At 40.9% G+C, this 18,533-nt stretch overlaps 1 protein-coding gene across 10 annotated transcripts in view; it reads right to left on the bottom strand.

Annotated features, from left to right (window-relative positions):
* Positions 1-18,533, bottom strand: part of FHOD3 (formin homology 2 domain containing 3) — a 523,260-nt gene that overhangs the window by 441,474 nt on the left and 63,253 nt on the right. For all 10 annotated transcript variants that reach the window (XM_073212918.1, XM_073212919.1, XM_073212922.1 and 7 more), the window contains exon 3: positions 12,923-12,987. In XM_073212918.1, the coding sequence (XP_073069019.1) occupies positions 12,923-12,987 (65 nt within the window). The remainder of the gene's footprint in view (positions 1-12,922; positions 12,988-18,533) is intronic.

Raw genomic sequence — 18,533 nt, 5'->3', positions numbered from 1 at the left:
TTGAAGAGCAGACTGGATGAGGTGCAAGAGACTGTTAATGGGATAGAAATCAGAGAACAGGAATACAGAGAAGCTGAGGCAGAGAGAGATAAAAGGATCTATAGGAATGAAAAAATATTAAGAGAACTGTGTGACCAATCCAAATGGAACAATATTCATATTATAGGGGTACCAGAGGAAAAAGAGAGTGAAAAGGGGATAGAAAGTGTCTTTGAAGAAATAATTTCTGAAAACTTACCCAATCTTGGGAAGGAAATAGTCTCTCAGACCACACAAGTCCACAGATCTCCCAAAACAAGGGACCCAAGGAGGATAACACCAAGACATATAATAATTAAAATGGCAAAGACCAAAGATAAGGACAGAGTATTAAAAGCAGCCAGAGAGAGAAAAAAGATCACCTACAAAGGAAAACCCATCAGGCTATCATCAGACTTCTCAGCAGAAAACTCACAGGTCACAAAGGAAGGGCATGATGTATTTAATGCAATGAAACAGAAGGGCTTCAAACCAAGAATACTGTATCCAGCAAGATTACCATTTAAATTTGAAGGAGGGATTAAACAATTCACAGATAAGCAAAAGTTGAGGGGATGAACCTTCCACAAACCATCTCTACAGTGTATTTTAAAGGGACTGCTCTAGATGGAAGGGCTCCTAAGGCTAAATAGATGTCACCAGAGAAAATAAAACCACAGAAAAGAAAGTAGACCAACCAAATACTAACTAAATGCAAATAAAATCAGCTATCCACAAAAAAAGTAAAGGGAAACACAAAGAGCATAGAATAAAACATCTAACATATAAAGAGTGGAGGAGGAAGAAAAAGAAGGGAGAGAAATAAAGAATCATCAGACTATGTTCATAACAGTGTAATAAGTGAGTTAAGCTAGACAGTTAGATAGTAAAGAAGCTACCCTTGAATCTTTGGTAACCATGAATCCAAAGCTGGCAATGCAAATAAGTACATATCTATTGATTATGACCCAAAATGTAAATGGACTGATTGCACCAATCAAAAGACACAGAGTAATAGAATGGATAAAAAAGCAAGGTCCATCTATATGCTCCCTACAAGAGACTCATTTCAAACCCAAAGACATACACAGACTAAAAGTGAAGGGATGGAAAAAGATATTTCATGCAACACAACAGGGAGAGAAAAGCAGGAGTTGCAATACTTGTATCAGACAAAATAGACTTCAAAACAAAGAAAGTAATGAGAGACAAAGAAGGATATTACATAATGATAAAGGGGGCAGTCCAACTAGAGGATATAACCATTATAAATATCTATGCACCCAACACAGGAGCACCTATATATGTGAAACAAATACTAACAGAATTAAAGGAGGAAATAGAATGCAATACATTCATTCTAGGAGACTTCAACACACCACTCATGCCAATGGACAGATCAACCAGACAGAAAATAAGTAAGGACACAGAGGCACTGAACAACAAACTAGAACAGATGGACCTAACAGACATATATAGAACTCTACACCCAAAAGCAGCAGGATACACATTCCTCTCAAGTGCACATACAACATTTTTCAGAATAGACCACATACTAGGCCACAAAAAGAGCCTCAGAAAATTCAAAAAATTGAAATTGACCCAACCAACTGCTCATATCACAAAGGTATAAAACTAGAAATAAATTGTACAAAGAAAACAAAAAGGCTCATGAACACATGGAGGCTTACCAGCATGCTCCTAAATAATCAGTGGATCAATGACCAAATTAACACAAAGATCAAGCAATCTATGAAGACAAATGACAACAGCACAAAGCCCCAACTTTTGTGGGACGCAGCCAAGGCAGTTCTAAGAGGAAAGTATATAGCAATCCAGGCCTATTTAAAGAAGGAAGAACAATCCCAAATGAACAGTCTAAATTCACAATTATTGAAACTGGAAAAAGAAGAACAAATGAGGCCCAAAGTCAGCAGAAGGAGGGACATAATAAAGATCAGAAAAGAAATAAATAAAACTGAGAATAATAAGACAATAGAAAAAATCAATGAAACCAAGAGCTGGTTCTTTGAGAAAATGAACAAAATAGATAAACCCCTAGCCAGACTTATTAAGAGAAAAAGAGAATCTACACACATAAACAGAATCAGAAATGAGAATGGAAAAATCACTAGGGACACCACAGAAATACAAAGAATTATTAGAGAATACTATGAAAATTGACATGCTAACAAGCTGGATACCCAATAAGAAATGGAGAACTTTCTAGAAAAATACAACCTTCCATGCCTGACCAAGGAAGAAACAAAAAATCTAAACAGACCAATTAGCAGCAATGAAAATGAATCAGTAATCAAAAAACTACCCAAGAACAAAACCCCTGGACCAGATAGATACACTGCTGAATTTTATCAGACTTTAGAGAAGACATAATATCCACCCTTCTTAAAGTTTTCCAAAAAATAGAAGAGGAGAGAATACTTCCAAACTCATTCTATGAAGCCAGCATCACTCTAATACCAAAACCAGGCAAAGACACCACAAAAAAGAAAACTACAGAACAATATCCCTGATGAACATATATGCAAAAATCCTCAACAACATATTAGCAAACTGAATTCAAAAATACATCAAGAGGATCATATACCATGATCAAGTGGGATTCATCTCAAGGATGCAAGGATGGTACAACATTCAAAAATCCATCATCATCATCCACCACATCAACAAAAAGGAAAAAACACATGATCATTTTCGTTGATGCTGAAAAAGCATTTGACAAAATTCAACATCCACTCATGATAAGAACTCTCAACAAAATGGGCATAGAGGGCAACTACCTCGACATAATGCAGGCCATAAAAGACAAACCCACAGCCAACATCATACTTAACAAAGAGAAGCTGAAAGCTTTTCCTTTAAGATTGGGAACAAGACAAGGATGCCCACTCTCCCACTTTTATTCAACATAGCTCTGGAGGTCATAGCCAAGGCAATCAGACAACACAAAGAAATAAAAGGCATCCAGAGTGGTAAGGAAGAAGTCAAACTTTCACTATTTGCAGATGACATGATAGTGTACATAACAAAACCTAAAGAATCCACTCAAAAACTACTAGAATATCTGAATTCAGCAAAGTTCCAGGATACAAAAATAATACAGAGAAATCTGCTGCAATCCTATATACTAACGAACTAGCAGAAAGAGAAACCAGGAAAACAATTCCATTCACGATTACATCAAAAAGAATAAAATACATAGGAATAAACCTAACCAATGAAGTGAAAGACCTATACCCTGAAAACTACAAGATACTCTTAAGAGAAATTAAAGAGGACACTAATAAATGGAAATTCATCCCATGCTCTTGGGTAGGAAGAATTAATATTGCCAAAATGGCCATCCTGCCTAAAGCACTCTACAGATTCCATGCAATCCCTACCAAAATACCGACAGCATTCTTCAAAAAACTGGAACAAATAGTTCTAAAACTCATATGGAACCACAAAAGACCTCGAATAGGCAAAGCAATCCTGAGAAGGAAGAATAAAGCAGAGGGGACCTTGCTTCCCAACTACAAGCTCTACTACAAAGCCACAGTAATCAAGACAATTTAGTACTGGAACAAGAACAGACCCATAGACCAGGGGAATAGAATAGAGTGTCCAGATATTAACCCAAGCAGATGTGGTCAATTAATATATGATAAAGGAGCTATGGGTATACAATGGGGAAATGACAGCCTCTTCAACAGCTGGTATTGACAAAACTGGACAGCTACATGCAAGAGAATCAAAGTGGATTACTGCCTAACTCCATGCACAAAAGTAAACTCAAAATGGATCAAAGACCTGAATGTGAGTCATGAAACCATAAAACTCTTAGAGGAAAACATAGGCAAAACTCTCTTTGACATAAACATGAGCAACTTCTTCATGATCATATCTCTCTGGGCAAGGGAAACAAAAGCAAAAATGAACAAGTGGGACTGTATCAAACTAAAAAGCTTCTGTGCAGCAAAGGATATGATCGGTAGAACAAAAAGACATCCTACAGTATGGGAGAATATATTCATAAATGACATATCCAATAAGAGGTTGACATCCAAAATATATAAAGAGCTCAAGCACCTCAACAAACAAAAAGCAAATAATCCAATTAAAAATGGGCAGAGGATCTGAGCAGACACTTCTCCAAAGAAGAAATTCAGATGGCCAGCAGGCACATAAAAAGATGCTCTGCATCGCTAATCATCAGGGAAATGCAAATTAAAACCTCAATGAGATATCACCTCACACAAGTTAGTATGGCCCCCATCCAAAAGACAAACAACAATAAATGTTGGTGAGGATGTGGAGAAAGGAGAACCCTCCTACACTGCTGGTGGTAATGAAATTAGTTCAACCATTGTAGAAAGCAGTATGGAGATTCCTCAAATAATTAAAAATTGAAATGCCATTTGACCCAGGATGTCCACTCCTAGGAATTTACCCTGAGAAAACAGGATCACAGATTTAAAAAGACATATGCACCCCTATGTTTATTGCAGCACTATTTACAATATCCAAGAAATGAAAGCAACCTAAGTGTCCATCGGTAGTGGATAAAGAAGATGTGGTACATATACACAATGGAATATTATTCAGCCATAAGAAGAAAAGAAATCCTACCATTTGCAACAACATGGATGGAGCTAGAGGGTATTATGCTCAGTGAAATAAGTCAGGCGGAAAAAGACAAGTATCAAATGATTTCACTCATCTGTGGAGTATAAGAACAAAGCAAAAACTGAAGGAACAAAGCAGCAGCAGAATCACTGAACCCAAGAATGGACTAACGGTTACCAAAGGAAAAGAGTCTAGGGAGCATGGGTGGGTGGGAAGGGAGGCATAAGGGGATTAGTAGGTCTTATGATTAGCGCACATAATATAGGGGGGCACAGGGAAGGAAGTGTAACACAGAGAAGACAAGTAGTGATTCAATAGCATCTTACTACACTGATGGACAGTGACTGTAATGGGGTATGTGATGAGAACTTGATAATGGGGGGAGTCTAGTAACCATAATGTTGCTCAGGTAATTATACATTAATGATACAAAATAAAAAAGAAAAGAAATGGCTGAAATAAACAACCTACAATGGAGTTTTCAAACTAATCATTTTTGTAGCAGTCTACAACTTTTGAAATAACTATAAACACATTATCTAATTTTAAGAGTCTTTTCAAGCTGACCATTGACGCCAAAGTGGAGTCTTTTAAAGGGCTAAGAGATGACTGAAGTGTCAAGTGCATGCCTAGTGCCATGCCTTGGCCCCAAGATTTCCCCAAGTCCCTGGAAAATGGAACCACTTCCTGCCCACACCATCACAATCCAGTTACTGAGATAGAGATAGATCATGTCACCTCTGGGTACAATTACCAACAGAATTCACTCTCTTTTTTATTTCCAAATTGTGCTAACAAGATTTGAACCATGCTAACCTTTTCAATTTTCTCATTTGCTATTCTGTCATTATCACTCTAATATATGAACTTGAGCCTATAAGCTTGTAACAAATTCCCAAACACCTTTTTCTTTTTTGAATTACATCATGAACCAACTTCATGTTTTGCTGAACTACTAATGCTTCCCATACATTTTTCCCCCAAGTTAAAATACTTCTCATTAGGTATTTCTAACACAACAGAAATTGGTAATGTACCCAAAGAATTTCCAGGAATCTTTTCTCTGAGTCTCTCAGCAAGCCCTGAAAAACACACTGTGCATACCTCATCCTTGAAGAACCTCCATTTATCAAGACATCTGCAAGCCATTCACCCTACTTTCCAGTTCCCATGCCTTCTGGACATCAAAGTTTTCTAGTAACAAGACAAAGCAGTTTGTTTTCTTCTATTGCTCCATGAGAAAAAAAAACTGAAGTTGTCTGTTCATGGGGATAACCACAGGGGCAGAGGGCAATCTCTAGAGCTGCAATACACCCTACAAGCAGGTTAAATCTGTGAGTGGAAAGCATTTGTAGAGACACTCTAGCAGGAATCATTTGAAAGCATGGTGGTTTTTTTAGCAGGGGTTGTTTTCCAGATATAATCAAAGGTTCTACTGGACAGCAACTTTGGAATCTAATATCAGTACATGGTTTGAACTTGACTTGTAACATATGCTAAAGGTGTCCCCGCCTATACGACTACACTCTCCAGTGTCATTTTTTTTGTCAGGGGAGGGGCTAGAATTTCATGTTTCTTATTAAGAATATAAGCAATTATTAGGACAAGGCAAAGCAAACACATTGATAATAGTTCTAAGGCGATGTTCAAATTATTTTATCCAACATCTAGAGATTCCTAGAAATGAAAAGTAACAAAGCACTAAGACGGCAATAAAGTAAATAAAGTAAAAGGGGGAGAGGGGTGGTAAGAGCACAAGAAGAAATAAAGGTGCCATAAGAGACCCTAAGATACCTGCTTTTCTTTCCTGTGGTTCATTTCACATTTGTTCTCATCCATATTAGTTTCTTGATGCCTCCTAATTCCCATACTGATCTGAGTTTTAAGCTCTATCTAGAAGGTTCTCATACTCTCAGAGGTGTGTCTCATCTTCTTTATTCACCCCCTGTATTTATGTTTACCTACCTGATTGTAGAAGGTAGAGACATTCTTTAAATTCACTTTCTAGCTGTTCTTTTCCTTTTTGGTGAAAAATCATTCCTGATCTATCTATACACTCTACAATCATAAAATTTGTGGACAGATATGTGACAGAACTTAATTGTCACCAGTATTTAAATACTAGATTCTTGTGTAGTTTAATAGCCTTGGTATGTTTCATATCCTTCCCACATCCTTTCTCTCTTTATTGAGAGTTGGGGGGAGCTCATCTGTCAATCATTGACCAGAGGCACCTTAGAGGTAGCCACCCATACAAAGTAGAGAAAGGCTGACAAGCTGACCTCCCCAATCCCACACCCTCCTAAACACATGGACATTCGGTGGGGTCTGCTACCTTGGAGCTGAGGCAGATTAATAGGAAACAGACAATGGGAGGTATTTTATGATTAACCCAGAGAACTTATTTTTACTTAGAAAACAGAGCTCTGGGCAAAAACAGGTCATGGATTTGGCAGCTTATAAAATAGAGGACATTTTAGAACAACAACAACAACAACAACAAATAATAATAATAATAATAATACAGGCACCAGACACCTCCTGCTGCAGGGAGAATGGATTTTAAGCCCAAGCACACCTTGTGCTGAGGCTGCAGCCAGCTACTCGGGGGAATCTGCGGAAAGATGGCTGAAATGAAAGATGGACTCCAGGAGAACTGGTGGATTCCTATATTAAAGGTTATGTGTTTTCCGGATATAATTGAAGGTTCTACTGGACAGCAAATATAAAAGAGAATGAGTTCTGTTGTTAATTGTACCCAGAGGTGACATGATCTATCTCTATTCCAAAATAGGAAATGTGATGCACTATGCCTAACACCACTAGCGAGGAGGAAGAGTATGGCCAGGACACCGTGAGCTTGGCCACTGTGACATACAGGAGCAGGGCAAGGAGGGAACCTGGACACCATGAGCTCAGCCACTGTGACATCCACAAACAGGGCAGCAAGGAACCCTGCCCATGACCCAAGGCTACAGAGGCCGGACAAGAACAGAAGTGGATTGCAGGACAGAGTCAGCAGGAAGCTCTGGTCCAAGACCTAAAGTTAGAGAAAGCAGGGCAGGGGGACCAAGAAGGGAAAGAATGACTCAAGAGGTGTCTCCCAGTCAGTGAACCACCAGTTTACTGTTTCTGCAGTCATACACTGGGACTCGGAGGGCCTGCCATCCCAGACAACAGAGGACCAGTGGCTCCTGTATGAACGCCACCAACCCCAACACCCAGAGGGACCAGATGCCCAAGCGAACACACATCACTGCACAGGTCCCAATGTCTCAGCACCCACAGGCTAAACAGCTCCTCCTCTTTTTTACCTAATAGAGAAAAACCAGCCAGGTGCTGTCAGGCCAAAGAGTGTCAAAAAGGCATTTTGCTGTTTCTAGGAGACCTAGTTTTTAAGGAAATTCCAGACACTCAGAATCAAGGGGCAGTAAGGATCATACAAGAGTCCAGTTAACATTCAAAGTCCATGTCACTCAGCAGCCCACCTGAGAGATGAGTGTCACATTGGAAAAGGAAGCTGGCGGGGAGCCTCCCTGCAAGGCCAGGAGGACTCAGCCATACAAAACCAGCGCAAACTGAGCATAGAGAGAAAAGACACTCAGAGGCGGGGGACACTTAGAAGTGAGCTCAGCAAAGTGAGAGAGGACAGAGGAGCCATGCTCATATTCACGGGCATCAGAAGGGCAGAACCTGAGAAAAGGATTGGGGAACAAATGGGGGAGGGGCCAAGGGTTACAGATTATGGCTCCTCTCCCCACCCTCTGAACCCAGAAGCCCAGAGCTCTCCACACTGTAGCTAGAGGGGTTTCAGACACTGGACAGAATCTGTAGCTTACTGGGAGCCCCTGAGCTGTTACCCACACCAAACGGACTCACACACCACCTCCATCCCACCCATGAAAGCCAGCACCAGTGCAAGCTCCTTACCCATCAAGGACACACACTGTGCCCCAGAGAACCATCCCCTTTAGATCAGTTAGCACATGAGCTGAATCCCCTCAGTCACTCTTACACTAGAAGGTTCTTGCTGAAGAAATGCTCCACGGTCATTCACCTGTATGCATAACAGGATAGTGAGAAGCCTGGCAACATGGGAGAAAAGAGCCATGCATGTCACTGCTTAGCTCTCCAGAGGAGAATGCTTTGTAGGTGATATATTGTCTCATTCTTCTGAGGTTTCTGTTGCTGCAAACTACTTATCTGCATCAATGGATGAAGCAGTCTTTTCCTATGTCATTTTCTTGCCTTTAAAAGTGACTTCATCCCTGTTATTTGACATTTAAAAAGCAATAAAACCAATCTCATGGAGAGATTAGTCACTTTAGCTATCTTGCCAACTTCTGCCTATCTCATCTCTGTCTTCATGAGAAGACCTCATTATCTCATGGTTTTGGGGTAAAATGCCTCTCAAGGGTCTAAAGACCTGTATCAGGTTGTTTTTCACAACTACAAGCATAAATGACATTTTGGAAGCTGCAGCAATTTATCCTTTTGTCCAACTCAATGCTGGATACTACAGAATGTCTGCCTACAGCTCCCAGAGAATCAACAGACAGGGTTCATTTCCTTAATGGAAAGACAGGACTCTGCTTTGGAAAACTGAAGCACAGAGGTTTTAAGCAAAACAAAATGCCTTCAAAGTCAGCCAGTACAAAACATGAAGATATTAACTAACAGTTTCAAACCTTTTTTTTTTAATCCCTGATTCTATTTCTTACCCCACAATGCTTCGGCTCCTTTTCTCTTCGTGATGAGATTTAGTCATCAGAGCCAGTTGGCCCTCTTAACATTTTTCTGGTGTCTGGAAATAGGATCACTTGTAGGGACCAAAAAATTTATTTTCTCTAGCTAACCTCATAAAATGTAGACTTCACATGCTTATCACAGATTTTTTTTCACATCTAAGTTCATGCCCATAATATGACCATCATTTTTTTGGGGGGGTCTGAAGCTGGATTAAGAAGGCAAATTATGCATTATTTACTACAATCTTTTACATCAGGTGGTTGTACTAAAAATGTGCAAAGAAATTAAAGCTACATCAGAGAGGAAGACAGAGATACAAAAAGCTTAGCACCTCTCTCCAAACCAAAATCTCATTCCAAATCCCTGCCAAATGCTTCAGAGCTGCCACACTATCAGAAAAGACCTATCTTGGCTGCCAGCTGTGACCTTCAAAGCAGTGCCCGGTGACCTTAATTTTTTGTGAGGTTTGCTCAGTTGCTAGCCATGAAGGCTCCACTCCACTCTCATCCCAATGGGTACATTATTCCAAAGTTAACACTAGAGAATTCCAAAGGCATGTCACCTCCAATTTATCAACATACAGTCCTGAATTCTAAACATTCCTACACTTAATAAAAACAGGAATGAAGAAGGAGAGAATGTAGGGAGAAAAAAAACAACATTATTTTGGAGAAATTTAGTCGATAGTATTTTTAAACCCATGAGCCAAAACTGATCCTGGATCCTTCCAGTCCAGTCACATGGTGGGAAGGGCGGTCTTTGGAGGAGCTGCATATGGTACTTGGCCTGAAACAGCTGCCTTCGTCCAACACCCACAACAATCCAACCCTTTCTTACATGAGGGAAAAGGGAGATCACCTTGAAAAGAAACACAAACTCAACCAAGTGACATGAAGAAGGGTTCCTCCCTGCCCCCAACCTTGTCATGTTTTTGTCATTTCAACTGAAGATTGTTCCAGGTTTAAGTTTTTTCATTCCAAAGAAATCTCATCTAATATTGTCCTTTAGAAAAAGAAAGAATATATCACAATGGGGGTTGGTACTTCATATACATCATGCATACATTCCATTTTCTACACATAACCAAAGGATAATATTTAGTGCTATTATAATAAATGTATTCCAGACCTTGCCAATAAGAGGACATGGAACAAGAAAGAGGATTTTTCAATATAAAGGAAAAACTGTGCCTTCTTAGGTACCAATATTAATTTGTACAGTCAAGCCCTTTCATCCAACATACGTGGGGCTGAGCCAATTAATGTTAAAAACTGATTAACACAGAAAATCCTTTAAAAATGATACATACACATCTAACCTACAGCTATGGTGACTGATGGCCCCGGTTTGCCTGTGATGCAGACAGGGTTGGTCACCAGGCTTATAGTACATAAGGAGATGCATCTTCACACCCTGTTTTGGGCCACAATCTTTCTTTAAGTAAGGGTCTAGTTGGAATTCACTGTGGACCTTCCTTCTGAAACACTCCAATGATATGGTCTAAGATGTCAAAACTCAGTTACTTTGAACTCAAGCAAGAACTGAAAAAACTTCCAAAAACTAGAATCCCTCTAGATTCTTACATTTCCCCACGATTGTAGTTGACACAACCCACTTACGTTGACAAAAATGCTTTTGTAGTGACTATTTTTTAATATTTTCCAAAATTTTCAAAGCAGTGACTTTTTATAACTAGTATTTAATCAATTTATAAAGTATTCATGTACCATTTCATTAAATTACTTCATTCTAATGGCAAATGTGATTGGCCTAAGGAGGTTTGGGAACAAATCCACTGATCATGTCAGCACCCTGTTCAACCCCTTAATCAGGAAGACATGCGTATCCTAGGAGAATGGGCTGGACAGGCTGCTATGCTCAGAATGCCATGAAGATTAGATGTGTGTTTTATATGTACTATAAGAGACCACAGAATACATAAATTAATACAATGAGTCAATAACATGGAAGCTGGTTAGAACTCCTGTACTTGAAATATTTAAGCACATACTGAAAAGAATGAATTTTCTTAAAAGCAGATCATTAGGATTTTTATCTAGCCTAGTTTAGTGTTAATCTGCTCTCCACTGCATTACTATACCAGAGAAATCCTGATTCATACTCACCAAATCCCTATTGGCTATCAGCTATATTTCAATCAAATGTTCATTTCAACAGTATTGAGAGTATGCTGTGTGCTTGGATTTGTTCTAGATCCAGGATGAAGATGGTGGAGAGATTATCCAAAATCATAGATCACAGGCCTTTTCTTCACACAGACATGATTCTACATATGAACTAACTGGAGAAGTAACACAGGTAATAAAAAAAGTAACTGATTAAATGTAATCAAGTGTCTGTACATATTTTATGGCCACTCAGTGCTATAGGCAGTTGAGAATTGAACAGTCAATGCTGAAGATTCTACAGATCTCATTTTGTTTCCAATGAGATTACAAACCCTCCCAGCACCCTACCCCTCCAACCCTGAGGTTTGTAAGTCTGCTACACAATTACTCACTGACCACATAGACAAAGGCTGTCACTTAAGATACTTGCAGCATCAAACACTTAACACCAAATTAAGTAAAATTACTGATTCCCCTCCATGTCCTTGGGTCTCCAGTGGAGGAAAAGGGAGGAAGAGAAGGGGCCAGAAATTATTCGTTCCCCTCTACCACACATACCATATGCCAGGTATAGACTGGGCCTCACCAGAAGAACATATGTGTTCCTCATTGGAGGCCTGAATTAAGACCACAATGTATATTACGTAAAAGCAAAACTACTCAGATATGGAAAACTTTCCATAAAGTGAATTTTGGTTCCTTTTTTCCTTTTATGATATTAAACACTTGCCTCAACTTGGCTCAATGCCAGAAGGAAACTGGGCCACAGTTTTAGACAAGTTCAGCATAAACATTATCTACTTAGCACAGGTAATTGCCTTCATTGCCACTCAACCCATGTATCTGGGTGGGGAACCTGATGGATCCAGGAAAACCAGTGGCTGCAGAGGTAGTCCCAGTAGGTTTCCTGTGACCCCACAGACAAGTCATTCTAAACCACAAACACATCCACTCAACACCAGATCTCTTGGTGCCCCACCGTACCCTGACTCCAGAATTGCTTTTCAGTCCCTTGCCTGAAGCCAGGAGCCTCAGACCCCACTTCCCCACAGGGAGCTTGGCAGAGCCACCAGGAGGCAAGTGAAGGCCACTTTGGATGGAGGTTCACACCAGTGCAGCCCATAAAGACCCTCACCTCTCCCTCATCACCAGAAAAAACCTCATCAACAGTCTCTCTTCCTGCCAGCTCCATTCACTATCCAAACAGCAAAAGAAGTCAGAATGAAACAGGGCTTTAAAACTTGCCAGAAATCACTTCACTAAAAGCTTAGTCCAGGGTCAGGGTTAACCCAAGTCAACAGCACAGTGATACATTCATGTTATTGCTTAAGCGATGTTTCTCAGCCATTGAATCACTGAGGGCAGATGTAAGCATGCCTTTAGCAGATACCACTCACCGATGCAGGCATGGACCCTCACCGACAGCTGTGTCCTCAGAATGATGCTGTGCTTCGGGCCCCGCCTAAAGGAGACAGGAGAGAAAACACGGGCATCAGAGAGTCGGCAAGAAGACACCCATGTGCTGTTGATCAGCTTGAAGGTTCTGACAAACCCACCTGAAAGAGGCTCTGGTAAGAAGAATCTATCCTGACATAATGTGATGTCACAGGGCTTCATGGAAAATAAAATAATAAAGCTTGACTCTGGAAGAGTGGCACACTCATTCTATTGCTAAACCTAGTCACCTCATTCCCTCCACAAGTTCACATATACTCATGCTTGACCATGTTGGGAAAATTTCAAAATCTGTGCTTCTGAAATGAAATCCCTGGAATGTAACAGTGCAAATCAGCTTGATAATTCCCATGGCTATTTTTACATTTTTTTGGATATAAGAAAAGGGCACACATAGTGGGTAATCAGAAAGAGCTGCCAGCTGTGTATCAATTCAAGACGGTTTGGGCTTTTATCTTTTATTCTTGCAGGAAGATGAGAGTCTACCAAAGAGCTTATAGGCTACTTGTTACCAGGAATACCAATTCACACCACACCTTGTCTCACCTTTGCTTCCTTCTCATTTCATTTCTTACGAGGTAGAAAAAAACGTGGCCATTCTCTCCAATTCTGCTTCTCCTAGAGCTCTTCCTGTTTTTTGCAGAGAAAGGCTACAGCATGGAGCAGTGGGGAAAAGATGACAAATGGGAGGAACAGGAGTCCTGGCTTCCTGGGGGTAACAAAGGCTTTGAGGTTTGGAGAAGAGGGGTAACAGTGAACAAAGGCTGATGCATCCAGCATCAGTGCAGCATATAACCTGCTGGGCCTTGGTAGCTGGCTTCCCCACTCCCCATCACTCCTCTGGCCATGCTCATCTCTCCCCATCAGGGCTTCATTTACAACATCTGGTGGTGCCTTCCTGCTTCCTGGTTTGTGGTAGTGTTAGAGGGGAGGCAGACAGAGATCTCACCAGGGAACACTGTTAATATTGGGAGGATGGAGTCACAGTAATCATTGAAACAATTATAGTTTTTATTCTTGAAACCAGATAAGAAGGGAAAGCATGGTTTTAAAAATGTTTTTTTTTATTACAAAAGAAAGGAAACCAGTTGCACAGTCTTACAGAAGCATTCAGTAGCCTCAGCCCAGCAGCTGCAGAGAATTTGCACTCATAGTCCCTTTAAATCCCAATTAGCCCCTCCTATTTACTTTGTTCATTTGATTGTTTTACATTTGCTATATGCAAGGCATTAGTCTCCAGGATCTTACAAGAAACACAGAACACTTGACCCATCTTCAGAAGACAGGTTTGAGATTCCCATAAGCATAGACTTCTTCAAAACTTCCTTCCTCATGCACGAAAAAAAATCTTTCTCTCTCAAAAATCCTGATGTTGACATTCCTTCAACACTTGAGATCATACTAGGAAGAAAGTTTCAATTAGGTGAATTGCACTGAATGATTGAACAGCTTGTGTGAACTGCCAGGGAAGGGGTTCTGAGCCAGGGGGCAACAGCCAGTGTGTGGCCTCTGCCAGGGTGATGCTGGGGCTGAGCTGCAAGCAGTAACCAGAGAACCACTGATGGTGGCTAGACCCCAACTATGAGAAACAGCAAACCCTAAGTCAGCAAATCTGGAGGGTTTTCTGTGCCCCAACTATGAGAAACAGCAAACCCTAAGTCAGCAAATCTGGAGGGTTTTCTGTTACTAATGTTATTAGCGGTTAAGAGGCAATAATAAATATCAAATGAGTGGTAGACAAAAGTACATGCTTTAGATGCCCAGAGTGGGGGAGCATGAGATGGCATGAGAAAACATTTCAGAACACCTTGAACTCTGGAAAAGTTTCAAAGGGTCCACTGATAGCCCCTACTTCTACCCTTAAACAGCTACAAAAAAATTTTGGAGGAAGTTTTTTCTTGCAGAATTCTCCAGTCCCATGGGGAATGTGTGGGGCAATCACTCTGGGATTCCAGGCACCTGCAGAAAACTAAGAGAGTCTTTCCAAGGAAGCCAATGGCAGGCCCACCATTTTGGAAGTACCATCTTTTCAGTGCTTGCACATTGAGAAATCATGCAATTGGACTGGTTAGGCTAAACTCTAATGGAGTTTAAAAAACCGTAGAACAAAAAAGGCCTATTTTACAGTTTTATCACTCATAATCCTTTACTTCAATATTATACCTTCCTCCCCACTTGCCAAGTACACAAAATCCTACAATAGAAGATATCCTTATGGAACTGGGAGCCAAGGACTATGGAAGCTGCTTGACAAAGAATGAGACTCCAGATCCCAGGAGTTCCTGGCAAAGGAGGGGCTAGCTGAGACAGAGACGAGTGGTGGTGAGTGCAGCCAGCTCCAGAAGAGATGTCCTTCATCTCCCAAATCACTTGTCTATCTCCCACCTTTGACAAAGGTACAAGTGCTGTGCCCATTTTACAGAAGAGGACACAAAGCCTGTAGAAATGACATAACTTGCAAAAAGTCACATGGCTGGTAGAAACAAACCCAGGCTGAAAGAAGAATGTCTGACTGCATAGTCCCCAGCACCATCCAGCCTTTTGCTGTACAACTGCCTCACCATATAACCTTCTCCAGGGCTTACAAAGGATGAAGAGTCCCCACCTTTTTAGGGAACTGGCTAAACCACAATGTTAAACCCTAACAAAAAGGCCACACACAAAAGATTAAGATGCAAATATCTAAGAAAATAGTGGCAAAACAGATTATGCAACATGAGAAAATAACACAACAGGACCAAATCAGCTTTATCCTAAGAACTCAAGAAGAATTACAGGAAGTTCAATGTTTTATTCATCTATACCAAATATCAATCCATTGAGGACACCCATCATAAGTTCCCTTTAAATCTGGTAGCTATTTGCCTTCCACCACCAAAATTTCTAATTGGAATGCTAACATATTGGAGAAAGGTTGATTTTTATGTATTTGTTTTATATTTGGCCCTCTCTCTGCTATTATTAATTGTAAAATCTTTTAACCAATTCTTTTTGCTTTTTGGGGGGAAATAATCAGGTCATCTGTTTAAAATTAATCATTCTCCCCACTTTTCCAGGAAATATGCCCTTGTTTTCTGTTTCAGAGCTAAAACTTTCAGAGGAAAATTAAATCATCATGGATGAAAAAAGATGGTGGCATGAAGTGAGGCGGAAATCTCCTCTGAAAACCAGATATATTATTAAAATACAGCAAAACAACTATTCCTAAAAGAATGACCAGAAATAAGATTACACCAAACAGTCTACATCTGGGACAAGAGAGTATCTCACGGAATATGCGTAAAGTAAAAAAGCAGAGACCTGGCGGGACCTGAGCACTCCCCTCACCCCAACTCACTAGCATGAGGAAGAGAATCAGAGCGGGGAGGGAGAAGCAGCCCAGGACTGCTAAGTACCCAGCCCTAGAAATCGATTCCAGGAGCACAAATCCACATTGCATGGTGCTCTGGAGATAACTGGGGCTGAAAACCAAAGTCATAGACTGAGACTGTGAACAGGTTCCCACAACAGGCTGCCCTGGGACAAAAGAAAGGTGGGTGCTTTGAAAGATTTCCCAACAGTGAGAGGGCTGCTAAAGGGGTAAGAGTTTAGGAGAAGAAACAGGTGGACAAAATCATCCTGGCACACCCAGCCCAGCAGGTTGGGAACTTTCAGGAGCTTCAGGCAATCCATCCCACTGGCTGGCAACGCATCCCCGAGGCCCCTCACTGCAATAAGTAGCCTGCAGCTTCTTCCTCCCCGCTGTCACCCACACCTGCACACAAACCCAATGTCCCCACCATTGCTCCAGACCAGCTGGAGGGCAGCCCCACCTACGGCAACTACACAGCTTAACTCAAGAGTCTTTTCCCTGCATGTGGCTAACTGGCCCTAACAGCAGAGTCAGGCAATGCAGCCTGGAAGCAGGAAAGGACTTTGTCCTCCTGGAAGACATCTGGGCCACGCACCTGTCACCCCCACCTTCACCCTAGGCCATCCAGAGGGCTGCCTATCCACAGCAATTTAAGGGATTAACCTAGAGGCCACTCCCTGGGTGCAACTCACTGGCCCTGACAGTGGAAACAGGCACTGTGCCTCACTCTTTAGGGTAGGCACTGGCGCCACTCGCCTGTGACCACTGCCATCTCTCCAGATCAGCGCAGCTCTGAAGAACAGAGCTTCTGGGCACTACAGGGCACTGCCTAAACAAACCTAATATTTCTCACTATCTAATAGGATTATGAAAAGACAAAAGAACCTTGTTCAATCCAAAAAATCTCAAACACCAGAAATAGGATTCAGTGACACTGAAATCACTGATCATCCTAAAATGAATTCAAAATAAAAGTAATAAGCATGCTAATGGAGCTACAGAAAAATACTCAAGAGCTAAGGAACAAATTCAGGAGGAAGACAGACACCTTAAAAAAAATACAGTTGCTGAAAAGGACACCATCAGTAGAACAAAAAGGCATCCTACAGTATGGGAAAATATATTCATAAATGATATATCCAATAAGAGGTTGACATCCAAAATATACAAAGAGCTCATGCACTTCAACAAACAAAAACCAAATAATCCAATTAAAAAATGGGCAGAGGAGCTGAACAGACACTTGTCCGAAGAAGAAATTCAGACAGCCAACAGGCACATAAAAAGATGTTTCACATCACTAATCATCAGAGAAATGCAAATTAAAACCACAATGAGATATCACCTCACAACAGTTAGCATGGCCAACATGCAAAATACAAACAATTACAAATGTTGGAGAGGATGTGGAGAAAGGGGAACCCTCCTACACTGCTGGTGGGAATGTAAATTAGTTCAACCATTGTGGAAAGCAAATATAGAGGTTCCTCAAAAATCTAAAAGTAGAAATACCATGTGACCCACAAGTTCCACTCCTAGGAATTTACCCTAAGAATGCAGGATCACAGATTCAAAAAGCATATGCACCCCTATATTTATCGCAGCACTATTTACCACAGCCAAGAAATGGAAGCAATCTAAATGTCCATCAACAGATGAATGGATAAAGAAGATGTGGTTCATCTACACAATGGAATATTATTCAGCCATAAGAAGAAAAGAAATCCTACCATTTGCAACAACATGGATGGAGCTAGAGGGTATTATGCTCAGTGAAATAAGCCAGGCAGAGAAAGACAAGTACCAAATGATTTCACTCATCTGTGGAGTATAAGAACAAAGGAAAAACTGAAGGAACGAAACAACAGCAGACTCACAGAACCCAAGAATGGCGTAGCAGTTACCAAAGGGAAAGGGACTAGGGAGAGTGGGTTGATTGGAAGGGAGGGATAAGGGGATTAAGGGACATTACGATTAGTGCTCATAATATAGGGGGTATGGGGAAGGAAGTAGAGCACAGAGAAGACAAGTAATGGCTCTATAGCATCTTACTATACTGATGGACAGTGACTGTAATGGGGTATGTGGTGGGGATCTGATCCTCGGGCACAAGCCTGAGGGAAGGCTGAGGGCCCAACCTACTTAAAGTCAGGAGAACCTTGGAATGCATACAGGATGTCCTACAGCCACACTGATCCTCA

Source organism: Manis javanica, chromosome 9 (genome assembly GCF_040802235.1).
Source record: "Manis javanica isolate MJ-LG chromosome 9, MJ_LKY, whole genome shotgun sequence".
NCBI lineage: Eukaryota > Metazoa > Chordata > Mammalia > Pholidota > Manidae > Manis > Manis javanica.
This window is presented reverse-complemented; position numbering and strand designations above follow the sequence as displayed.